This window comes from Terrapene carolina, unplaced genomic scaffold (assembly GCF_002925995.2).
Source record: "Terrapene carolina triunguis isolate 2854851 unplaced genomic scaffold, T_m_triunguis-2.0 Scaffold238, whole genome shotgun sequence".
NCBI classification, from domain to species: domain Eukaryota; kingdom Metazoa; phylum Chordata; order Testudines; family Emydidae; genus Terrapene; species Terrapene triunguis.
Window position 1 is genome coordinate 1,414,295 of NW_020664589.1, and position 26,187 is coordinate 1,440,481.

Consider the following 26,187-nt stretch of genomic DNA (forward strand, 5'->3'; position numbering starts at 1 on the left):
ACTATGCCCAAGCACGAGACAGCACCTCATTTCGGAGCAAAAAAGCAAACCCACCACCTCCAGTGGTGACCTGCTATTGATTCCTGCAAGTCTTCGACCAAAAAAATGCCACCAAGTCATGCAAAGCCAGAGGTGTGCCCTGTGCTAGAAGATGACCGAGGGCTCGTCTACACAGGGACACTGGACCAGAATAGCTAGTGTGGAGCGGATTACTCCGGAATAGCTACTCCAGTCTCCCTAAACGTGTCGTGAGCCACAGTAGCCACCCACATCAGGGCAAGCTCACTCTCCTGGTAGCCTGGAGTGGGGCCAGCAACAGGAGGTTGGAATGCCCAGATTTCCTGGGACCCCCAATTCTACTCTCTCCTCCTTTCTAAAGGAGAATCAGCGCAGCTCACACGGTGCAGACATCCTTCAGAGGACATCTTACAACCAGCATCCCTGCGTGCTGAGCATGCACATGAACGATCTCACAGCATCATCTGTAACAGTAGAGGTTTGCCCTGGGGTCCTTGGCCAGCCGTCCCCTGGCCCGTGCCAAGCGCCAGTTTGCCGCCACTTTCCCCCTGCCCCAGCCAAGCACGTCTATAATTTGATCCCTCAGGATCCCAAAGCACTCAAAGGCCCTAGAGAAGTGCAAGTTATTCCATGGAGTGTCTGTCCGGCCGGGCGTTTGTCCCTGGGCAGAGAGACAGCAGTGCAATTACCTGCTTCAATAGTTTACATTGGGGAGAGCAGGGGATCAGCTGGAACCCCAAGCTTATTTTATAAAAACAAAACAAACAAACAATCAATGGGCTGCTGCAAACAGCTGAAGGATAATTGATCCGCCTTCCTGCAGCTGCCAGTTACCATAATTACTCAAGAGGTGCTGCAGCCCATTAACAGAACCCTTTAAATATTTTTGTGGTGGCTCATTTAACACAGTTAACAGGGGATTCAGGAGACTTCTGGGGCCTGACATCCCTCTACCCCCTCGCCCCCGGCCAGAATGAACACATTCTCTTGCAGGAGGGAGTTAATGGCATTGTCCTATGGCACAGAGTCACCCACACCAGGAACAGGGGAGGAAAAGAGGCGGAGGCGACACCAGCCATGTAAGCAGGCTGGTGGAGGGTGGGGTTGAATGATGGGGGCAGATCATATTTAAGGATTTAGGGTGGGGGAGGTCCACTGGCTTTATAGGGATACTCATTTCTCTGCTTTGTCAGGAAGAACCAAGAATTCAGTATTTTAATTATTTAAAAATGCCCCCCAAATATTGAGGATCTCCAAGTGCTTTGCGAACACGGAGCCAGGCAGCACTTTCAGTGTTAGCCAGGTTTGAAGATGGGGACACTGAGGCAGAAAGAGCCTGCTTAAGAGACTTGCCCAAATTCACCGAGTTAGACACAGAACACCCAGCTCCTGACTTCCACCCCTGGGCTCTAACCACCACGCCATGCTTCCTCTCACCGAGAGAACGTGTGGGCAGACCGGAGACCTTGCTGAATCTCAGCCTAAGCAGGAAGTGCTGGAAGGGCCCAGGATCTAGTCACGCCCAGTGTGTGTCTGTGCTTCCAGTTTGCACCACTCTGCCGAGTGCTGGAAACGGGCACCACAAGACAACACGCCATGGCCTCTAGTGAGCGCTTACAGCTCATCGGCCCCACCAGCCTTACTGGCCGAACTGCCAATTGGGCCCTCTGACCCCAAGTCAGGACGTCTTCGCACAGTCAAAGCGGGAACGCCGGCCAGTCAGGCAATTTCCAGAGGCAAATGGGACATGAACTTCCCTTGGACTATTTGGCAACTGCCTTCCTAGGTCTCTGTTTTCAGTGTATTGCAGGGGGACTAGACCCCGCAGGTGTATGCTGAGATCAAGATCTTCCTCTTCTCTCAACTCCTACGACCTATAATCCTAAAATCCAACCACCATTAATGAGTTTCTCCCCATCCCGTATGAGCCAGAAGAGGAAGCCAGGTTGTGAAGTTAAAAAAATAAAATAAAAAATACATTGGCGAGTCAAGGGAGTTCTGGAGAGAGGTCAGAGATTCAGCAAGGGAATTTCCCCGGGGAGCAGGGATAAGAGCAGCCAGGCGATATAGCTTTAGAGACCGATCGCAAGCAAGGAGGATGAAAAGGGACAGCAAGAGAAGCCGTATTTATTCATTTGTTAGTGAGCACAGTTGGCCTGGCACCCACAGCACATGATCGCTCGCATGCACACAGCATCTGGGCACACGTTGCTTCTGCTCAGTTTCCCATCATCCCTTAGAATACAAGCAGGGCCTGGCTGGCTTGCCCATATTGGTAAAGCGTCTCTAAGCTCTAGATACAAGGGAGTAACTCCTGAATGACTAGCGAGGCCTGAGCGGTGTACATCGGATCTGCAGCGTGGCGCAGGGTTTCGTGGCGTCTCACGTTGCCAACACCTGAGCTTGTCCAGCTCTCAGGTTGGCTACTTTCTCTCCACCCGCTTGCCCACAAGTTGCCATCACTAGTCCCAAGTCCTCAGACATATGGAGTCAGGCAGTCTAGGCAAACAGCCAACAGCAGCGATGACTAAGGCTGTGCACTGGGTCCCCAACAAGTCCAGCTCTCTGTACTGCAGTTGATTTTCAGGGGCTTGTGTGACAAAGGGAGACAATTACGGCACATCCCCAATCAGGAACTGAAATACCACGAGACGACAAGAGCAGATGTCGTCTTTAATACCGAGCAATGGCCCACGAACATTATAGGGCTCCGTGTGCGGCGTTCCAACTCTGACCGGAGTGAAATGCCTGTTGAATCAAGACTGATCATTGCAGGCTGGAACCTGTAGTACCCATAGGCTGCACCTCTGTATTAAAGATGAAGCCAGCTGCAATCTGTTCTGTTTTATGAACATTATGTGCAGCATTCTGGGTGGGCAGAGCACAGTAGCCATGGCTTTAGCCTGTCTCTAAAGGAAACCAGGTCAGAGTCTTGAGAAGTCCTGCTCTCAGGCTGCAGTCCCCCGACCCATCTACTTTTACATGGCACGTTCAGCAGGTCTTGCATCATTGCTTTCCACTTAGGGGCAGATACCTTTTCCCACCTGCTCTGCAAATACAGGACGCAATATGCAGAGTCCAAACTCGCTCCCTTGCTGGGCATTGGCTTCATAAACTCTCCGTGTGTTCGGCTCAAACCTCCTGCCCCTGACTGCTCCTAGGGTTCCTCCCTTAGGACCGCTCAGCTCATACCCTAGATCCTCACTCCTTTATTATCCAGGTGAGGTAATAAACCACCTGCCCTGGTGAGTCAGCAGAAGCCACTTCACACCCCACCTTCCTGGAAAAGGGTTTCGGGCAAACACTGCCTGCCTGTTATGCTCCCCCCCCCCCCCCCACACACACAATCTGAGAGCTACTGAGCAGAGATCTCAGAGCTAATCTGAATTTAAAAGGCAAGTTACAAGCTCAGGACATGACAGCTCAGCTTCACTCCCCGCTCCACCCCCTTCCTTGCGATTTCCATTTAGTGAGGCCTTGGTGTCAACTAGAGACATATTAATCCACGGGGCCTCATTAAGCAGGGACACCGTCATTCTGGCAGGCTGCCCAGCCAGGGATCTCAAAAGCAGGCTGGGAGGCGGACAGCACTGAGAAACTCAAACTGCTCCTACGGGTGCCTGGCAGGAAGAACGGAGGGTTTGTTCGTGAATCAAATCCTCTTGCTTCCTCCTGGAGGGGTCCCATCCTTGCAGCGCTCCTTCAGAACAGGACCAGGTGACTAACTGGAAGCCAAGTCACAGCCTTTCCCGAAGCAGCAAGTGGTCCAAACACGTGGGGCCAGAGTGCCCAGGGCTCAGCACCTCCAATCAGGGCCAGATTGGAGCGTGCGCTCAGCACCCAGCGTGCCAATGAACCTGGCCCCGGCTGTGGGTGCTGAGCCCTGAAGATTCTGCTCCCAGCATAGGAAGAGCTGATCGCATACCCTGCTCCAAGTACCGAGGGTTGATCTCCCTGCACCTGGAGTCAATGAGCGTGATGGCTACTCAGCACCATTCAGGATCAGGCCAAAGATTTGGCTCCGCAAGCCAGCAATCACCTCCGGAACCTGGGGGGGCTGGAGGTTTCGCAGCGACCAGGAGAAGCTAAACTCATCTCCCCGCAGCAGATCAGCAGTGGAATGTCCTATTTATATAATCATCTGGTTTGAAAGTTACACCATGTCCCTGACCTCTGCGACTCGCTTCCATTTCTCAGACATTCCACAGCCGCTGGCTGGGATTTATGACACAGGCAACCTTTAAGCGGCACTCACTGGGAGGGCTGGATGTATCCGCGTTTGGTGATGCACCCAGCACTAGTGAATGCCGGGGCCTCGTTCCTCACAGGGGTCTCATTCAGCCCCTGTTTATTTTGCTTAACACACCCACTGAGCAGACTGTAACATGCACCTGCACCACCCTCTATTGTGACATCCTTGCTGCTACGGGATAGAGCTGGATACATACCACGCAGGTTACGTGTTTGTCTCGTCTGCTCTACACCCGACATTAAAGATGCCACAACATTTTCCAGAAGAGTAGGCGTGTGCCTGAGTCACCTGGGCTAGATGTTCCCTTTCCCCATGAGATTGTGTACAGTGTGCCATTACGTGGTTGCTCTCCACCCCAGAGGTGGCTGCATTACAGCACTGGACATTCAGCACTATGTGCTTATTTGGGGTTCGAGTCTGATCTCTCTCACTGGTGTAACGCCATAGACTTCTGGGGAGACTTTACACCAATGTAAACCTGATCAAAATCTGACTCAGTGCTTGTGAAGAACTTTGGGATCCTAAAAATAAATAAATAAATAAATAAATAAATAATCTATCCTCCTCCACCCTGACCCGAACCCAATCCCAGCTCTCTTCACCCCATATCAGAATCAGTGAAAGGCTGGTGAATTCCACTAATACCGCAGTTGCGTAGTGTCTCTCTCTATTAAGGGTGGAACATACAGTTGTCTTGTCCATCCTAGACTTTACCACAGTCACGACTTCAGCGGTGAGCATGATCAATGAACAGGGCTCCAAAAGCAGCAGGCATTTAGCGATCATGATGCCATCTATCATTGAGCCTGTGTTATGGTGGCACCTAGCAGCCCCTAATCGAAGTCAGGCCCCATTGTGCTAGGTGCTGTACAAACTCAGTGACAGTCTCAGCCCCAAAGAGCTTACAAAACCAGCCATTGGTGCGCTGGTGTCTGGAGCTGGCCCTGGTAACAGCAATGGCTGGAAATCTTAGGGAAAAGAAGCTACTGTAGACCCAGTCAGGGAGGTTATCGTGTAACAAGAAAGTGGGGTGCCTTTGGTTCCCTGAGCCCAGCATCCATGGCTGGGCTCCCTGTCTTCTTCTGGGCACCCCATTCACTCACACCTCCTGTGGCTGCACTTTACCAGTTAATCAGCATTGTGAGCTCTCCCCAGAGACCCCAGCATTCCTACCATGCGGGCAAGCATGCGCAAGAGGGTGTAGGCGTCCAGAGAAGTTACTTAACTCACTTGGGACCCACCTCTAGCTCTGAATCCAGGTCCTGTGGAGGAGACTGCTGGAACAGGACTCAAGAACAGAAGGCCTGTTCATTGGGACAGCAGCTGAGTGCATGATCCTCTGGGCACGCCTTCGAGTTACCGTTACCTAGCAAGGCTGCACTGCCACATCCCTGTTCTCACCTGCACCGCTGCATGTGCTGACGGGTACGAGCCATGCTGACTCCAAAGGCCAGGCTCGCCCCACCAGCCTCCACTTCCCTTACGAGAACTCACCAATACTGACAGTGAGTTTCTGATCGTTCCAATCAAGAGCTATACAGAGCTATTGCAAATACCCCACTTCCAGAGCCAGGCGATGAGAACAGAGGGAGAGAGAAATGAGGAGGCGCAGGCCAGGGAGAAGAGAGGTTTCCAGCAGCGATGTGAAGTTACAATAGATGCATCGGGTCGCTCCTCTGACTCTCCGAGGCGACTGTTCTGGACCGGAAGGCGGTCTGGCTGCAGAGAAGGAGGCTCTTGCGCGAACAGCGCTGTTACAACAAGACGACAAAGGTGGCTGGCACTAACTGAACAGCTAGAGAAGAAGAAAAAAGGCGCCCTCAGGATCCCCTGCAATGCCATGGAGAGCAAGTGTCGGCACGTGGGCTGGGCTGGCAGCCGAGGTGACCGAACGAGTGTCCCAGAGCCAGCGCACTAGGCTGGCAGGGCTACAAAGGCTATCAAGCCACGTGCTTCATTTTGTTCTGGAACGTCCCCATTTCGCAGCCGCAGAGTGGCAGTGGTGGGCTCGGGAAGAGTCATAGAGCGCCTCCCCAGAAGGAAGCGCTGAATAATCAAAATACACACACACACTGAAGTGTTTACAGCAGAGGCTGCGACTCGTGCCAGTCTTAATGCTCTCTAAACAGGCTCTCACGTGGATCACTGCTGTGGAAGGGGAACTCAGGCCCAGCAGAGCTGTTTCCCATTGCGTGTTCACTTGAGTTAACGACTATTACAAAAGAAACTTTCAAGACAGTAACCAGATAGTCCAAAGCTGCTGCAGCCTGCCAGGACAGGCACACGCTTTGCAGGCCCGGAGCACAAGCCAGCCCAGCCCCTGGTTAACGCACGTTCCACCCTTTCATGAAGAGTTGTGACGCGCTTGGAGGTCGTTGGAGGGAAGGTACCATGTAAACAGGCCTCAAACGCCCCCACGAGGCTGTTCTCCCCTACTTTACCAGAGGGAGAAAGTGGCACAGAGTGGGAGAGAGATTTGCCCAAGGTCACACAGCAAGTCTGTGGCAGAGAAAAAGGAACGCTCCCAGATCCTCCGACCCACAATCCGGTGCCTTGACCACATGAGCATCTTCTCCCTGGCAGTCCTGATTTAGGTGGAGTGGCGTGTGTACAAGAGACGAATTGGCCCCAGAATCCAGACCATCACACCCTAATCTCATTTCAGTCTAGAACTCGGAAGCTGCTGGCCAGGTTCTTTTGGGGTCCCCGCAAAGCCCACGGCTCTCCCATGTGTTTATGCAGCACCATCCTGAGCAGCGGCATCTATGCACTTGCAGCGGGATGGTGCTGAATTATGTGAGCAATGGGCAGAAGTTTCTAACAGAAACTGCTTAACCCATCTGGGGCCAGAGCTAGAGCTGAGCCAGAAGGTTGTTGCAACACAGAGCCATTCTTGTTAGAGTGATCTTATCCGGAGTACAAATTCCCCTCTCCTCCCCATTCCCATTCATCCCTCCCCTTGCCCTCCCTCTGCCCCAGGTTTGTTACAGTCAGTCTCGGAAGTATGAGAATCTAAATGGGTGACAGGTAAATGAAATGTACCGAGGGGACATTAAAAGATAGACAAGCGGTGCCCATGCTTGCTGATAATTAAATCTACCAAGCGAGCACGAACTAAATGCTATAATCAAATAGTATTATTCAGTGCAATTCGGCTACTGAAACTCCACTTCCAAACATTATATCGCAGGGCTTGGTTTGTTTCCAGCTAGTAAAAGAGTCAGACCGACGAATATGGATACTCATTTCTAAGTATCAGTTGAAATCAAAACTAATCCTTCCCAGCCTAATTATAGGCCCAGAAGGAGTGATTTCCCTTCCCTCTTCTAACCAAAGGCTTCCAACCTCGCACAGCCTGGTATTTCCTGTCTCTGGCTCTTTGTTTAGGGTTGAAGTTCACATTCTCTTCCCCCTGCAGTGGGAACAGGTCTGAGCTGCAGACAGGATGAGCGGCTCCACTGAACTGGTGAAGAATTGAAACCCAAATGCTCCTCCCCACCCTGGAAAAATATCAGTCAGGGTGGAAACAATGCAAACCTAGCTTGAATCTTAAAGGTCTCCAAGATTCAGTCTCGGGCAGCAGCCCAAACAGGAGGGTGCGACCCTACCCACTATATCCATCAGCAACAAACATCACAAGGGTGTCTATACTCCGGAAGCTTCTGAAACCTTCCTGTTGCTAACATAGCACGAGAGATGGAACTCATGATGCTTGTGATTAAACCATCTGGTCAGTTTGCCCAGTCTCGGCAGGGTCAGGGCTACATCTACTTGGACTGCAAGCTCTTTGGAGCAGGCATGTTTTTTGTTGTGTTTGTACAGCACCTAGCACAATGGGCCCACAACTGGCAACTCTCAGTGCTACCGCAATACAAATCAATCCATGCATCAGTAGTTGCGTGTTGATCAGACGTGCCTCTGAGCAAGGGCCAGACTCCAGTCAGACTACTACCAATTGCAATAATACATTCGTTTTAGACTGTACCTAGGTCCTCCTAGCCTATTGCACACTGCAGGTTAGCTATGCTAATTAACTTTGTGCTCTAGTACATGACCAGGTTAACTCTTTAGCTGTGGCTCATTTCAGCGTGACCTATAGAATAATAAGCTAGTAAGTACTGGCAGGGGCAAGGTGTTCAAAGCTTCCTGCTTCGGTCTCCAGCGCTTTGCCTAGCTACATTTGCACCTGGAAACTGGAAAAGCAGGCGTGTGGTTTTACACGAGGGGGATGGGAGGCCGGAGGGAACGGATGGCAGGCTATGCTCTGAATATAGGAATTTGCATATTTAGTCAGACCCACTGTCTGTCTGGTCCAGTACCTGTCTGACACTGGCCAGTAGCACATGCCTCAGAAGAAGGTTTACTGCCTTCTTCGGGGTCAAATGGGAGAATGTGTCTCCCCAGCATTAGGTCTCCTAATCCCCCTAGTTAGGGAGACTGGCTTAGGCCCTGAAACAGGATATTTAATATCCCTTCCCAAATTTGTCAGCAGCAGTTGTAACGGCACATTCTCGTTATCCATGTAAGGATCCAATCTCTGAAGCTCTCGTCCCTAGCCCCGTGTTGCAGGGAGCACGCTTCTGGACGCAAAACCGCCATCATCTATGCAGATGGAATTCTCTCTCAGATCCACCTATCCGCCGAGAGCTCACTCCCTCGAATGTCTGTGGCACCTCGGGCAAGGTGCCCGTGCTGCTCCATGCCAGCAGTTTGGAGCTACACTGGGCATTAGGAGTCAGACATACAAGGGAGCCCAGTGAAAGGCAAGGTGGGGCTGCAGTGCACCAGGGAGCCCATTCACTCCCTCTGTGGCTAGGGGAAATGAATCACATTGCACAAAGCCGCAATTAAGTCACTTGACTCACTCGGGAAGGAAAACTCAACGCTGGAACTTGGGCAAGAGCCAAGCTGCAGGGTGAAGGGCCTGTACCAGCTCCTGGCCTGGAGTAGGAGTCCCAGAAGTTCTAAAGCTAGAAGGTACTGCTCCCCCAGAACAAGCCCCAGAGCTTCAACCACCGGCTGCTTGCCGTGCCCCCCTTTAACACACATCCCGTAAGCACAAGGGTTCAACTCCACAGCTGCTGTTTGGCTTGAATTGCTGGAAGAACTTGGCCTTTCCCCACTATCGAGGTGAAATTTTCCACTCCAGCTTTCTCCCGGATCTCGCATTGGAAGATCCCCACCAGGAAGGCCTGCTCTCACAGCGCTGCATAAATGCATCATTGCTGACGCTCCCGGCAGCAGACTGGCCTGGGGCATCTGCCTCCCATCCCCGTGAGCCCACCTTTCAGCTACATTTGGGCACGCACACAGCTCCCAGAGCCAAAGCTCCTTCAACACCGAATCTGGATCCATTTTGTGGCCCATCCCCATTTGTGTGTTCAGGTCTGAGTGCGAAGATGTTGCAGGGAGCAGCAACGCAAGCCAGCATCTGGAGCAGAGCTGAGCCAGAGATCCCAGGACAGGGCAATGTTCAGAGGAAGTCTGTTGAGGAGCCTCTCCCTTACCTTGCGGTGGAGCAGCTGGGACTGTGGCCCTCCGTTGCCCTCAATTTCATACCGGACGCTGTTGAAGAGCGCGACGCCATACTGTTCCTCGTAAAACTGGCAGAATTCCCCCAGCACCTTCCCGGTTTTCTCTGAAAGTCAAAATGAAGAGAAATTTAACACAGATCGCCTGACTTCAAAACACATCCAAACCCCCCCAGACACGCACGCTACAAAACCCCTCCCCCATCTGCTGGGGAGACTCCTCGAGTCACTTTGCACTTTAACACGAAAGCCTGGGACCGAGATGATCAGTAAGGAAGTGTCTCACTTCCTGCAGCTGTGGGGGAATATCTACCAGCTGAAAGCATCCCTATCATGATGGTTAGTGTATCACTGGCCATCTGTTTGTGGGCTCGGGGGCGGACGGTTGGTGGAATCATCTTACTCTGATGAGCAGCGGGTGGGTTACTGATTAATCCATACACACTCTATTGCATTAGCAGGACTTGTGCTCATTTCTCCTCCTAGTCTAGATACCTTCCAAATTTAAAACAACTCCCCCCCCCTCACCCGCGAAGTCCAACTTTTGTTTTGATCACAATACTCCTAGAAGGCCGATGCTGAAGAACCCACTTGCACCTAGGCTAGGACCTAGTCTCCCAGTTTGCAATAAACGGCTCTTTACCTTGTCTGCCCGCATTTCTACGGCACACATCACTGGGCCAGATACAGAAACAGGAGTCCTTCTGCCCTGACCATCCAGCCCTTTCTTGCGTTAGTGGTTACGCCAAGTGGGGCCACTTTGGCATATGCCTTCCTCATGCCCACGTGCCCCACTCTTAGAAGGATGGACAGGAAGAGGCATGCGAGAAAGATGGGGCTTTTGCTACTTTTTGGGTGCAATGTGACAGGCTCATGCAGGGCACCGATCACTGGGGAATTCCACCTCTACCAAAAGTGTCTTAAAAACGGTCTTCCGAGTGGCCCGGGTAACCTCAAAGTCCATCACCTGTCATGTCACTTCAGTGCTGCCCGTTTCCTCCCGCTCCCGTTCGGAATGTGCCAGGAGAAGCCAGCCAACCGGAGGCCCTCTGGTTATGGAAGGAATCCCACAGTCCAGCCCGGTTATGGAAGGAATCCCACCAAGTGCCCATGGGAGCTGCTCCAGTGCACCTGCCAGCAGCCTATCATTCCCGCGCTGCCCAGGCGGCCTTCCCTGCCTAAAGAGGAGGTTCCATCCTCTTACTGGGGAGTGGCAGAGAAGCGGAACACTTTTCACCTGCATGTTCCCCGGCTGGACCCAAACCCAGCGCTCTCACTGGTGAAAGGGCAGCAGCTTTTGCCACATGCGACCTGCCCCCGGGTGCAGGCGCTCAGCACATCCTACTGAATCAAACAGCCCTGGGCCAGGTGAGTCACCTTTCCATCAGCGTCCGATCCACAAACAAACCCGAATCGTGCAACTCAGAATGGAGTGGTGAATAAGGGCATGTGGACAGACTGTGCCGCTCAAAATATTTTCCCATTCCTAGTGCCAGCAATAGCAGCGACCTTTGCCAGGAGGCAGAGCTGGCCAGCACCCAGAGTGCCGCCTCCCCTACTGGGAGTCATGCTCCGGTCTTTGGAAGCAGAGGCCAAGATGCAGAGTAGAGGGATACAGGAAAGACTCCTACAGAGACTCCAGAAACCCTGATTTGGCCATATAGAATCAGGTGGGAACTCAACAACAGTTTTGTTTCATACGAGAACAGTCACTGGTGGACTTGGGGCAAGAGATAGTGGAAATCACGGGGGAATTTTAGTACAACATACCCCTGGGACCAGGTGACAATATATTCAAAACGAAGCTCTGCTCTACAGTTAAACTTGTTATTGGCATAGCTGTGTTGGTTAGGGCTGTGATTTTCATGCTGGTATAAACCCTGATATACGGGCATAAGAGTGCTTTTGCCAGCATCGCTTTTGTCTCAGGGAACTGGTGAGTTCCCACGTCTCAGGGAAGCACTATGCCGGGAGAAACTCGGTTTTGCTGGTATAAGCTGTTTCTGCACTATGAAGGTTTGCCAGTATAACTCTGCTGGTATAGCTATGCCAGCAAAGCTTTTCTAGTGTGGGCAAGGCCCCAGGGGTCCCTCCTGCCCTGCTACCAGTCTAACACACAAGCTGTTCCATACCAAAAGGAGAACTTTCTATCAGGGTGGTAAATACTCGGTAACTTACATTGGCATGAACCAATCAGCCTCTACCACCGACGCTCTCCCACCACCCAGCCAGGATTTCTCCACTGAATCACAGTTCAAGATTCTTCCTTGGCTCAGTTTGCTGTTAGGGCCCCACGATCCAAATTCTATCCCTGCTGTAGCCATGACATTTCAAAATAACCATAACACGCAGCATGGCAACAGCTGGCAAGCACTAGGCACATTTGTTCCAATATGTATTTGATCAGGGAAGTTCCCCCCCGGTTCTTTGGGATTCTGCAAAGAACTCCCTTAACCGCTCTGGAGGATACCAAGTCGTCCATGCTGGCCACCAACTTGGCTGACACCAGAGACCTCCAGAGCTAAAAAGCATGAACCTCTGCAGTCAGGTTCGGAAGCTGGGGCTGGGACAGAGTCAAACTCGCATCCGCTGTGGCTCCAGCAGAGGCAGAACACATTGAGCAGCGGGTTATACTAGCAAGGTCACTAACAGCAGGACAAACACCAGTGAGTCAGACGTACGTGGACCAATTCTCAACTGCCCCAAGGCTTCTTCTAGGAGAAAACCCTTCTCGCATCAAGGCTTGTTTGTGTTGCAGCCTAAGATCACCCCTCAGACCTGAGACTCCCACCCGCTTCCTCTCCTAGTGTCGGGAGCACTTGGAGCTTCCTGCAGCTCTGGGACTCCCCAAGGGGCAGCTGCCCCCCTTGAAGAAGGCCTTGCCATGACTGCACATGGCCTCAATTCACACCACTATAAGAGTCTTCCGGGCCCCGCCCCTCTTGCCCTCTGCGATAAGGGCTTCTGAAAGAGAGACGGCAACGCAGGCACTGTGATTATGACTTTGATAATGAAAGTGAAGGATGGGGCTTGGCTGCGTTCATACACAAACCCAGTAATGAGCAGGGATAAAGGTTGCCCTCCCTACCCCACCTCTAGGGCAGCGCTCAGCGCAGACGCTGTATTTAACTGGGGCCTAAAAAGGCAAATCAACAGCTGAGACAGGCTCTGAAGTTACCAGTCCCAGCCCCCAGCTGAGGGACGTTCTAGAATCCTCTGCCAGCTCCAAACTCAACAGTCGTTCAGCAACCACCACAGATCCCTGCTCCTCTGCTACCTACTCCCGATCATTTCATAACATGCCTGCTCATTAGATACCCAGGGAAGATGCAAAGCAAAACGTACACAAGCTGCTCCCCATGTAAAACAAGTTCAGCTCTTCCAGAAACTCTGCATGCCCCATCAGTACTGTCATCTGGGCCAGTCACTGCTTTCCAGCAGGGCATTTCAAAGGGACCTGAAGGGAGTTCAGTGGGATTCAGCTGCCTAATTCCCTTTTGGTTCCTTTAAAAAGTCCCAGCCCCCATTTGGTTTAGGCTCCAGTCATGCTGCCACTGAAATCAACAGGACTTTATCTATGATCAGTTTTCCCAAAGTGCTCACACATATGCTAAAGCACCTTCCCTGCCCCGAACAGCTCCCAATCCACGTTCCACAAGGCAACAGGGAGTGATACCAGAACAGGATGCCATGGGATGCCACTCAATGTGCAGCGGCAGTCAAAAAAGCACACAGAATGTTGGGAATCATTAAGAAAGGGATAGATAAGATGACAGAAAATATCATATTGCCTCTATATAAATCCATGGTACGCCCACACCTTGAATTCTGTGTGCAGACCTGGTCACCCCCACTCAAAAAAAAAAAAAAAAAAAAAAGATATTGAAATTGGAAAAAGTTCAGAAAAGAGCAACAAAAATGATTAGGGGTATGGAACGGCTGCCATATGAGGAGAGATTAATAAGACTGGGACTTTTCAGCTTGGAAAAGAGATGACTAAGTGGGGATATGATAGAGGTCTATAAAACTATGATAGATGTGGAGAAAGTAAATAAGGAAGTGTTATTTACTCTCTTTCTCATAACACAAGAACTAGGGGTCACCAAATGAAATTAATAGGCAGCAGGTTTAAAACAAACAAAAGGAAGTATTTTTTCACACAACACACAGTCAATCTGTGGAACTCCTTACCAGAGGAGGTTATGAAGGCCAAGACTATAACAGAGTTAAAAAAAGAACTAGATAAATTCATGGAGGACAGGTCCATCAATGGCTATTAGCCAGGATGGGCAGGGATGGTGTCCCTAGCCTCTGGTTGCCAGAAGCTGGGAATGGGCGACAGGGGATGGATCACTTGAAGATTCCCTGTTCTGTTCATTCCCTCTGGGGCACCTGGCATTGGCCACTGTTGGAAGACAGGATACTGCGCTAGATGGACCTTTGGTCTGACCCTATATGGCCATTCTTGGGAACAATAAGATCACATGATTACTCACTAAGGCATGCATGCGTCTTGGGTGTACCCAGACGCTGCAGTGGGAGCAGGATTGGGCTGCTTGGTTGTAAGCTCCTTGGGGCAGGGACCTTGCCTGGTAGGTCTGTACATTACTGTGCACATCTCCCATAGGAGGGGGATTTATAACACTAAGAACCAGAATGGTTTTGGCAGACCACTCCATCCCAGTAACACCACTGGGAAGGTCCTGAAATCCCTATCTATCTACCCCTCCATCTCGTCACTGACACACAGCTGGCAGGGTCTCTGCTGCAGCCCGCTCTGCTTCACCCATCCACCAGCCAGGCCGTCAGAAGGTTCAGGATGGATGAGCAGAGCCGTGTTTCTGGAGTGTGACTTTTCCCTCCATACTGCATCCAAGACAGAGCCCCTGAACACACGTCCCCGTCACGTGGGAGAAGGCTGATCTACCGAGGGATGCTTCTGAGTGCAGTCAGCAAGGTTGCCCGTACTACGCCCATGCCAGGGACGGGACAATAGAAACTCTCCCAGCTGGCGCGGCTGCTTGTTCCCAGTGATGATGTCTGCACAGCATGGGAAGCGGGGTCCCTCTATGCACACTGCAGAACAGCAGGGAAGGTCCCCTTTGGACTCTTGCTTGAATGCCGAGACATGAAGGGAACATTGTCCATTGAACAGACACCACCTGAGAACTATTCTATTCCCAGCTCTGACACTGCCTCTTTGTGCAACCTTGGGCAAGCGACTTTCCCCTTTGGTGCCTCAGTTTCCCTTCCATCTCCACACTAGGACTTAACCACCTCTGAGTTGCCATGGACTTCAGTGGGAGCAGAGTGAGGCCAATGCCCAGCACTACTAAAACTCCCATCCTCCATGCAGTATACAATGTCTTAGCCCCAGTGTGGTTGTGGGTTACACACTTAACGCTATATACAAAAAAAAAAAAAAAAAAAGCCTGAGATCCCAGAGGCAGGAAATTCCAGACATTAAGATTGTTCCGTCAATACCTGCATGCCTGTATTGCACATCCTGTAGAGTGAGTGTAATACAGGACTGTGGTTATGGAGGAAGAATGGTGGTGTTATGGTATAAACCAGGGGTGGGCAAACTATGGCCCGCGGGCTGAATCCGGCCCCTCAGGGTTTTGGATCCGGCCCGCGGGATTGCCCCCCGTGGCGTTCCAGGAAGCGGCCGGCACCACGTCCCTGCAGCCCCTGGGGGAGGGGGGGCAGAGGGCTCCACGTGCTGCCCTCGCCTGTGGGTACCTCCCCCGAAGCTCAAGGATACTTTTAACCACTTACAGAAGCAGCCCCGTATCCGTGCTTAGCGGCACATTGGAGGAACTTTCCTACAGAGCATGCAGTCTGAATACAGATCGTCTGAGGTTGGCACCAGTAATGGGACTAGCCTCCATGGAGGGTAGGGAAGAGACAGGCTGCAGAAGAGCAGGGAAGGTGCGCGGTATAACAGAGCCTGCTCTTCCACTGCAGCCATAGATACCTCCCCAAACGGCCTCTGCACCACCACACCTGCTCCAGCAGGGCTCTGGCTTTTCCAGCCACAACCCAGGCCTTAGAGAGAACATGTTTAGATCAGGATCTGTACAGATCCCACCGCACCTCCCCACCCCCTCTCCCAACTCTTGCTTGTAGGATTGTCCATCCACTCGGATCCATTCTGCGATGGAGTTCGTGACAAGCCCAGGCATCTGCCTTAGTGAATTGCCCCTAGCAGAGGACAAAAGGCATCGGGTTGGCAAAGCAGAGCTTTCCTTAAGGTGAGCCGAGCAGAAAGGGTGAGACGCAAACTCATAGCCGGTCTGGGGGCATCTAAGCAGGTACTTTCTGCTTTCGAGAGGCAACAGCTGCGTTTCACAGGGATTCTTTCAAACAAAATCCTTTCCCAGGCGAACCACCATCAGGGAACTAGAGGAAAAGGTTTTCGGTCACTTTAACAAGCCCAGGACTCTAGCCCCTTAAGAACTTTGTGCAGACAGACCGTGTGCTCCAGCCAGGGAGCCCTGCCAGATTGCACTGCTGGGAGCACCACACACACACACACACACACACACACACACACACACACACAAGGATTTCCTGGGGCTATCAGCAACGACTGGAGGATTTGAGGTGGGGGGCAGGGTGAAACCACTGTGCGCTTTCGCCTCTGGTCTTTGGCTTTAAGAGGCGTACGGACAAGCCATGTTTACAAGCGTCTCAGAGTGTGCGAAAGGGGATCGTACGGGTGTGGCACAGGGGAGCTCGCCTGCTAAGGGCCAATGACACTCGCTAAGGCAAGGCACAGGATGGGAACGCTGCAGGGGCTTCCCGCACCTGGTGGACCTCGCCCATGGCGTTCAGCAGCACCCGGAACACCCCAAGCAGCATCCTGGGCTTGCGGACTCCAGCGGGAAGGCGAGTGGGTTCACCTACTGAACAGCTCGGCGGCGGGTGCGTTTTGTTCCCCCTCCCACTCACAGGTGCTCTCTGATTGGTGCAAAGGCCCAGGGGAAGAAGTGCCTCGGCTGGTTCAAATTGGGGACTAAGGTTCGGAACAACTCCATGCTCTCTTCTGGGCTATCGGCTCCCCCTGTGGAAGTGACCCAAAAGGGTCATGAGCCCACCGGACTGGAGCCGCTGCATGGAGTGATCACGCCGCTCCCTATCCCCATGGGACAGGAGCCATCAGTGGCTTCCCCCGCCCCACTCCATCCTCTCAGGAGAGGTGACATGGGGGGTCCAGCATGCATCCCATCCCCAAAGTCAGCTGAAGAGATGGAGTCCTGTCAGTGAGGCACTGGGCTGGGAGCCAGGAGATCTGGGTTCCATTCTCAGCTTTGCGAGAGACCAGCTATGAGACCACAAGCAGGTCACTTTCTCTCTCCGACTCAGCTCCCCATCTGGGCTGGTTAAACTGAAGGGTTTTTGGGACAGGGACCATCTCACTGGGCAGCAGCTAACAGTGGGGCTCTGGCCTTCGTCAAGGCCGCCACGAGATACCTCAGTACAACTGGAATTAGATAGATACCAAACAGTTTGGTCCTTCCCCAGCTCCAGAGACTGGGTCCAAGTGTCCTCCAGCACCTGTGGCAACGCACCCCCCCCTCCCACCCCCAACCCACTGGGTTTACCAGAACAGAAAGCAATTAGCGGCCGAAACGCCAAGCAAGGAAAGAGAAGGCCTGTTCTTTCCCACTGCCCTGCAGCAAGCGGTCAGGACATGAATGGCAAGGAAGACTGGTGCAACCTCTCTGTGCTGCCATCCGAGAGAATTCCACAGCCCTTCAAGCCAGCTGGAAGCTCTCTGGGCTGCAGTAGTACAGAGGAACATTGCATCAGATCTCCCTTGGTACCAGGGTCTCCTCTCTCCCACACACACCAAGTGTGAGCAATTACAGGCAAAGGCCCCTTCGCTGTCTCAGCACCACAACCGGAATGCCTGATCAGCACTTGAGCAGGTGGGCACTTGGCCAGTGTTCAGGAAGGACATGCACGTCACAGCCACGGACTAACTGAAGCAGATCACACGGGGAGGGTCCTCTAGGGAGGATCATTGCATGCATTTTCAAAACAGGCGCCGTGGGGAGGCTGGCACAGAGATGGGGCTGCGAGAAAGCGGTCCCAGCGAGCTTAGGCCGGAGAGCTGCAGACAGGTCTGTCAGCTGGATCTGGAGAGATTTTAGATTCTTTGGGTAGCCAGGCTCCCAGGGTCAGTCCTACGCAGTGGCAGGCTCCCTGTCCTGGAGCGGAAGCAAGGCTCCCCATGGGTGCCTCTTCATTGCACTGTCCACTGGGGTCCCTTTGACATATACAATCCCACTCACCTGTCCACATAAATCCAGTGAGCTCGGTACACTGCTCTTCCCCAGAGGGGCTTGCTGTCAGGGGACCGGGGCCCAAGGAGAGGAAACGTTCAGCAGAGAACAGCATTGCCATCTCAGGGCCCTCCAATGAACCCAGACAACCGGATCGGAGATTAGAGTCGGCGCAGCGTCTCGTCTCTCCAGGGTTGCATGTTTAAGAGGTATGGGGAGGCTAAGCCTCCCCAAAAAAGGCCAGCCCTGCAGGGGGGAAATGCCACGGATGCGGTGTGGGTCACCTCTCCGGAGACACGCTGGCCCACCGCCACCTTTGGAGCGCCATAGAAAAGCTCCATAGAAGTGGGGGGCCCCCCCACCACCAGTGCCCAAACAGTGGTCTCGCCCCACCTCTTCTCCCAAGGTCCCGTCCCCCGGCCCGCTCCTCTCGCTGGCCCCCTGCCCCACCCTGTTCCGGGAAGGTGGCGGAGAGGAGCAAGAAGTGGTTGCGGGTGGGACATCAGTGGAAGAGGCCAAGCAGGTGCAGGGCCAGGGTCCAGGCACCAGTGGGCCTCCCCACACACACTTCTAGGGAGCTTTCGATGCTCGCATGCGAGCCTCCCCAAAACCGGAAGGCTCACGTGCCGCCTATGCATGTCTCCCCACTGAATGAAGGGGAGGGCAGGGGAGATCAACAGCCCCGGGGCTCTTTATGAATTAAAAGGTCTGATCAGGACACCCCACCCCTCTAAAGATGAAGTCAAAAGTGTTCTGGGACCTCCCATACTGCGTTCCCCTCCCCTCCCAAATAACTACCGGGGGGGGGGGGGGGGGGGGGAAGAAGCAGCCTTGATGCACGTCACACAGAATTTAGTTCATGGTTAAACTCGCCATGAGAACTATGGTGGTGCAACTCCCAGAACCCAGCACAGACTCCCTGTCAAAACACACGGCAAGCGGGATCGAGGCAGCATCTGCTTTGTGTTTCAGACTTCCCACATCTCCTGGGCTCCTCACATAGCCCCCTCTTGCACGGAGAAGCCAGAGTCTACGTGGCATTTAGTCAATATAGTGACTTTAGTGGGGCTTCTGACCCTTCCCTTGCCTCTTAGCCAGCTGCTGTGGTTAAAAAAAAAAAAAAATCCTGTTTAAAGAAATAGATAATTCTCTCCTGCTGTGTGAGGGACCCACACAAATAGGGGGACTGACCTATTCTAAAGAGGGGAGGAATAAAGGGCCGGGGGAGAGCCAAAAAACAGTGCACCAAACTACACAAAGTGTTGTCAAGTGTGTACAGACAGACACACCCCCTTTCACTGGACCCTCGCTGAGGGAGGCCACTGGTTTTATAACCCCAAAGTTACCGATGCTCCACAGTTTTGCTGTTCCCTTGGTTTGAGAAATGTTTAAAATCAGAAATGCAGAATCACAAACTATATCCATTGGAGGAAGGAAACCCTCCACCATTTCAACCTGGAGGCATAAGTCACATCAGTCACACAGCGCCCCACATTTGAGGCGCGGCTGATGGAGGGGTACGGTCCCGTGTAGGAGTCGACAGAATGAGACGAATAACTCTAACCTCACTTGTAATTCTAGTGGGGAAAGCAGGGCGATTTAAAGGGGCTAGGGTCCCTTTAAGAATCACTTCTGCGGCGTTCTGCAGGGGTCCAACAGGTACGGTAGTGTCAACCGGGGCTCTGGGGCAGCTAGAAGCCACCTTCTGCACCACATGCTAGGCTTGCCATGGTCACCATTAAGACCCAGCGATCAAGTTAACCAGCTAGTGAGTTTTGCTACTCAAAGGGCAGCCCTAAAGCTAGAGAGGAGGCGGGGGGGGTCAGTTTCGCACAAGCACACACTACGCACGTTACACCCTTCCCCATCCTGAATCCCCAGCTCTACTGATGCACTGCCTTGGTTCCCATTTGTTGCTAGCAGAGCCCGGCACTGTTCCCAGTCGCATGCCTGGCCAGGTGGGAAGACTGTCATCCACATGACTGGAGAGATCAAGAGTTTCCCTCATTTAGAATGAGAATGCGTGCCTAGTTCTCCAGCAGTCACTGCACTAAGCCTTTCAATGCGATCCCCATACCCACGCTGAAGAAAAGCCAGAACACTTCCACTTCACTCTCCTTTGGGCTGATTTCAAAGTAAAAAACTTGGGCTCCTTCGAGGCACCGTTCATATGGGGTCGGGGTATATGAGTGCTCTGCATTCCGGCTCCTTTCTCTGATCTGCTCCACCTGGATCAGAAAAACTCCTCCTTGACTTGCTCCATATGAAGCAGGCCGAGCACAGGTGGCTGTCAGCTCTGTGCTCCTTGCTTCCCTCCTAGCGGAGTGAAGCAAAAGATGGTGGTGGCAGCAGGTTCTCTTCTCTATAGGGAAGACAGCAGGCAAGATGCACTGGATCAGAACATCAGGAAGCAGGAGGAGGTGCCCTAGAATGCTTGCAAACCCAGGAGTATGGATTAAAAACCAACCACTCGAGTGATCCTCCTCCTCCTCGGTAAGGAGAAGGTTAAACAAAGTTGTTCCCAACACTAGAACTACTCAAAGATTTTCCACAGACCCTTTTTTTTTTTTTTGAATGAAAGAATTTTTCCATCTACAGTTTGCATATTTGTCACACAAAAAAATAGTTCATAGGAAATTAACATTTTTCAAAGTTTCCTGCAAAAAATCCGTTTATATTTTCCAGCCAGCTCTACTCAGTGAGTTTCTCAAACCGCTGGCTTTAGACTCCCAATTGGAGCCTACATTGGCTTATTTAATGCTAACTTGTGGCCTACTGATGGGGGGGCAGGCAGCTCCCCTCCTTATTTTCTAATCTAACAGCTAGAGAAGAGGGTGTGGTTAACAGGCTTTTAAATAGGTTTAGCAGAGCTTCTCTCCCAGTGACAGTCTTGCCTCGTTTTGCACACCCCAGATGTTGCCAGATGTCATTCTTCATACGGACACAAGACTCCAATCTGACTGCGTGATGGATGGGCTCTCTGCATAGCCTGCTCAGTACATATGGAGAGGGAATAAAGTTGTGGGGGAGAAAAACAGCATGGTGCACCACTGGGTGCTTGGATTTGGAGCGCTAGCTTTAGGTTCCAAGAAGGGCTAGGATAAGAAGCGAGATCAGAATGGAATTTAAAACTGCATGAGCAAGTTGAGGAGCAACGTTCCGACGTATTTCAGAACGCCACCCACATGACACAGCGTGGAATATTGAGTTCCACTAATAGGATACACCTCACATCAAAACAACCCACTGGCTGACCGTTCCTTGGAGGCCAGGACAGTAATTGCGAGATACTGACAGCTTAGTTAACCTATTTGTGGTTGGAAATGCATGGGATAGCTTGACGCTTCCTTTACTGTACACCTGTGTGTATTAAATGTTACATGGAAGTCGAATATGGTTCTAATCGATTTATAAGTTGGCAGGACAGGAATGCAAAATGTTGAAAAGGCTAATTCGTGGCATCTTTTAGAAAGAGATTTCACACAGTGAAACCTCCACCAACACACAGCAGGGTCCATCTTGTACAAATGATCATTCCTGAACAGTTATGTAGCCTATGGGCAGTGAATGATTTCATGGCATTGGAATTCTGAAGAACCAGAAGGAAGTCTCATTGCTCCTGTCATTTAACTCTAGTCTAGTCTCTGGATAAAGCACTTGAGACTCTATGGTAGGAAACAGCCCAGCACTGCCCATGTACATATGGAGTGAACAGGCCTTGTCCATCTAATTGCAGCGAGCCTGGAATTCTGCATCCAGCTGTGGATTTTTTCCATGAGTTCAGAACTATACAGTTCAATTCGCTCCATACTCAGAGATTGCCCACCGATCAGTCCTGTCCCTGCTATAGAAACTGATGCTGGAGTGCCAGCGGATTCCAGAGCTTCTGGTGCTAGCAGGGACTTCCACCCGAGGGGAGGTTTTCCAGCGTGATTTGCAGCAGTTTTGTTTGGCAGGTGGGACCTTTGTTTTGAATTCCTCTCCTTCAACTTTGCCCTGGAGAGAGGGAGACTTAACAGTGGCTTCCAACAATTTCAGAAACTATTTGATCTATCCCAGAGATTTGCAGATAGCAGGAGGAAAAGAATGCAGCATCCTCTCTTCAAGGAAGCCAGCAATGTCCGGAGAGTGCTAACCCAGACCACACACACGCACATACACTGCAGAGCATGTTGCTTAAAAAGGTGGCAAAAGGCTCTTCCACTTCAGCTCCGGTTACAGCTCTTCCAGAGTGGCTTTCATGAGAACAGTTGCCAATTGAGCTAGTAAGATAAGGAGTGGGGAAAAGGACCAACCTCATCTTGGTTGCAAACTCCTTGTTTTACACCAGTGAGGAGCACTGCAGATAGTACAGAGGAAATGAAGATGAACCTTGATCCTAAAGGATGGAAGCGGATAATCAAGTCTGCAGAGATCACACCACCTATCTGGGTGTGAGGCGTTGCGTGGAGGTTCCTCACCCTGCTGATGTTTTGCCACTGTCCTTTCTTTTGTCATGCTCCCAGAGGCTTGTGTCAGGCTAGTGGTCAGTCTCAGACTGACTTCTTCTCTCCAAGTGTTTGACAAACACTTCTGTGCCAAGGATAGGAAGATATTAAGAACCCATGCGACATGAGCTGCTTCCCTCCTTGGGGACCTGCTCTTGTTCCTTGTTACTGAATGGGACAGGGAAGTAGTACGGGAGCTGGATAGGCTAGGGTTCCCAGTTTGGGGATGAGCCCAGACTGAGAGCTCCAAAGTCTCATGTGTGTGACTCCAGCAAGATTTTTGGCCCAGTGCTGCAGGAAGGTTGGCAAGATGCTCTTCTGGCAGCATTCCAACTGGAGCCAGTAGCTACACGAGAGGTTCGGCTCCACACATTCACAGCCAAGCCACTCCCCAGGATGGGACATGCTGGGGAGTAGAGAGTCTACTTCTGAACCCAGCTCCTCCTCAGAGTTAGGCCCTTTGGCTCCACTACGATGCTAGTATGCCACTAGGTTATGGAACAGGTTCTACACTTATACCCAGGAGAGAAAAGCTGGAAACAATTCAGACAAGGAAGGGATGGCCTGGAGGGGTTATAGAGAGGGGTGGGTGGTTTCAGGTTTGGAACACACAGTGAGAAATGCATGTTTTTGCAAGGTGGTCGGGGGAGGAAACTGCTATTAGGAACAATAAACCTTCCAAAATGACATCACCTATTTTGGCCTCTCCTATCGGGGAAAACCCCCAAAGAATGGATATCCAACGGGTTATTTGCAACTTGATGTTCTATTGCAAATCAGGGCATGTAAAAAAAAAAATCCATTGTTTTGGTTTAAAAAAAAAGTTTGAGAAATGTTGATGACAGAAAGATTAAGATTTAGGAGAGTATTTTGAAGTCTCATTTCCTTCAAGTTCATGGGAAAGAGAGATAGTCTCGCTCTCCAGCAGCGAAGACAGTGCAGTTACTCATTCTTTACTAATTAATGACAGACCACTCGTTAGGTCTTCGGTGAATGGAAATAAGACCATTCCTTGCATTGATATTAAAAGGAGTTAGAAGAAGTTTCCTGATCAGATCAAGACTGAGTATTCCCATCTCCCGGATCTGAAGTGGTTTAACTACCCAGGAAACCCAAGTTATTCCTTTGGAAATTTGTCAGAGATCACTGCCCAAGTGCACTTATTTCTTCAGTTCAAGCTCCCTTCACACCCATAAAAGATGAGCAGTGAATGCCCTTCGCTTTCCTACTAGTGCTAAGGTTAAAAAGGCTTCCATTCTACCCCTATGCCCTGGGCAGCAGATTGCAGTTGTAAGAGTCCATGCACTCTCTTCATATTGTTTCTTTATCCAGTTCTCACGCCATCCCCCCGATGAGGCTAATATTTAAATATCATTGCCGCGAATGCCCCTTTTGTGAAGAACCAGTTGGGCAAGACAGTTTGGCCAACCATTCAGAAGGTGGGATGCTGATCCCAAACTTCCTTGCCTTGGGAGACTAAGCCCTGGTCTACACTGGGGGGGAGAAATCGATCTAAGTTATGCAACTTCAGCTAGGTGAATAACGTAGCTGAAGTCGATGTACTTAGATCGACTCACCGCCGTGAGTCGACTGCTGCAGCTCCCCCATCGACTCTGCCTGCGCCTCTCGCGGCGCTGGTGTACAGGAGTCGACGGGAGAGGACTCGGGGGGCGATTTATCATGTCTAGACTAGATGCGATAAATCAATCCCCGCTGGATCAAGCCCTGCCGATCCAGCGGGTAGTGAAGACATACCCTAAGCCGCTCTTCAAATACAACAGGGTGGCAGATGTTATGGAGACCAGAATCAAGTTCTGGGCAGGGGTGGGAAACGGGCGTATTTGGGAGACATGGCATCCTGATGAAGGCATTTTCAGAAGTCGGTATCTCAGCTAGCCAGAGATTTTACCCGATTTCTGGTCCCTCTCGTAACCCGAAGCAAGACACAAGCATATCATCCTGCCAGAATACGGATGACTATAGAGCTCAGATACCTGCCCGACGCCCCAACCATTACAGCACTATGACCACCCACCAGCCGCTTGACAGCTCCTGACAAGCACATCCTCACCGCTCTGCAGACAGTCTCTGGCGGTGCATCTCGCCGAGCAGTGAATGACTTTTGGAAGCCGGGTGGGTGCGTGGCAGCATGGGAAGTTTACTTTGGAGCCAAGGCAGGAGCCTCTCACAGATATGGGCACCTAGTACAGGGCAGAGAGCCCACGCACCGCGCCTCAAACCAGCGGGAGCCCAGCGTCAGTGACAGAGTCTGACAACGGCAAAATCCAGCTCTGCGTTTGCCATAGTGGGAGCGGTCACATAGGCAAACACAGGCTCCCTGAACGACCGTGCCGTCCACACATTCTTATGCAGCGAGCGTTTCCGAGCCTAGACAAGGAATGTGCACACCAGCCCCGACTCGGCAATAGAAACAGTTCCTGCCCTTACAAGTAATAATCCATCCACCCTTTCTTGGTGTGAGTGTCAGACACCCGGATGGCGAACGAACAGAGGTGAAGCAAGCCAGCATCCAGGCTGCGTTGGGTGGATGTAATTTCACAGGTGGGGCACCTACAGGCCCTTTTCGGGTTTCCACATGCTTCTTTTGTTTCCCGTTTCTCCCCTAATCCAAACCCAGTGTGTGACTGAGGCAGGAAAAGCGAATAGGCCAGGGTGGAACGAACCAGAGTGGAATGAAGCTCCTTTCAGCCACAGGAATGGGAGTTTCCTGGCAGCATATGCAGCATGCTAAGGAGGGAACAGTAAGACGTGCTTATTTGAAGGGCTGCTTCTATGTAGTTCAGTCCCGACACATCACACCTCATCCTATTCCAACCCCAGGCCTCTGCCTAGCAACTGGCACCAGCCAGGTGCTTTTGCAGTTGGACCATTAGGGAACCAGGGCAAAGTTTGGAACCAAGGTCTCCAGCTGTAAGCGATTAGTGTTTGACCACTGTGTCAAATAGCCCCGGCTGGTGGCCGGCTCTGTGCACTTAGAACTGGCATTATTCCATGGGTGGCCTAATCAAAATCCAATCCGCAAATCCACTCCCCGCTCACACCCTGGGCTTCTCTTCCCCCATGCAGAAGTATCCAGTGCTAGCCAGGTGTGAACCGCGAGGGGAAGAAGAGCTCCAACAGCCCCACAACTGGCCACGCTGGTTTTAGAAATGCTGGGCTAGGCATTAGAAAAGAGGGAGGGACATTTCCAGCCACAGCCACAAGCGGAGTTTTCCAAAAGGCCACCCTCGCCCATCCCTCAGCTTTTGCCCTAGGGCCTCGCCCAGCAGGAGCTCACCCACCATGAAGGAGCCACCAAGTCATCCCGCAGTTAGCTCAGTCCCAAGCTGCTTTACTCTGCTCCCTCCATGCACTTCGGCCTCCAGTGGCACACCACCACCTCCTCCAGGAATCTATTCCAGATCTCGCCCCCATGCTGTCTGAGGTACTTACCTGCCTCCCCTCAATGGAGTATCTTAATGCATTGATACTCATAGCACCTGTTAGGTAGGTTGGTATCCTGCACGGCACCAGGGGAAACTGAGGCACAGAGCGGCTAAGTGACTTGCTCAAGTTCTGTGGCAGAGCAGGGAATTGAACCCCCATCT

At 51.8% G+C, this 26,187-nt stretch overlaps 1 protein-coding gene across 1 annotated transcript in view; it reads right to left on the reverse strand.

The window, feature by feature from the left end:
- NIBAN2 (niban apoptosis regulator 2) overlaps nt 1–26,187 on the reverse strand; it is a 90,182-nt gene that overhangs the window by 34,519 nt on the left and 29,476 nt on the right. The window contains exon 2 of the mRNA XM_026657368.2: nt 9,778–9,908. Coding sequence (XP_026513153.1) covers nt 9,778–9,908 — 131 coding nt within the window. The remainder of the gene's footprint in view (nt 1–9,777; nt 9,909–26,187) is intronic.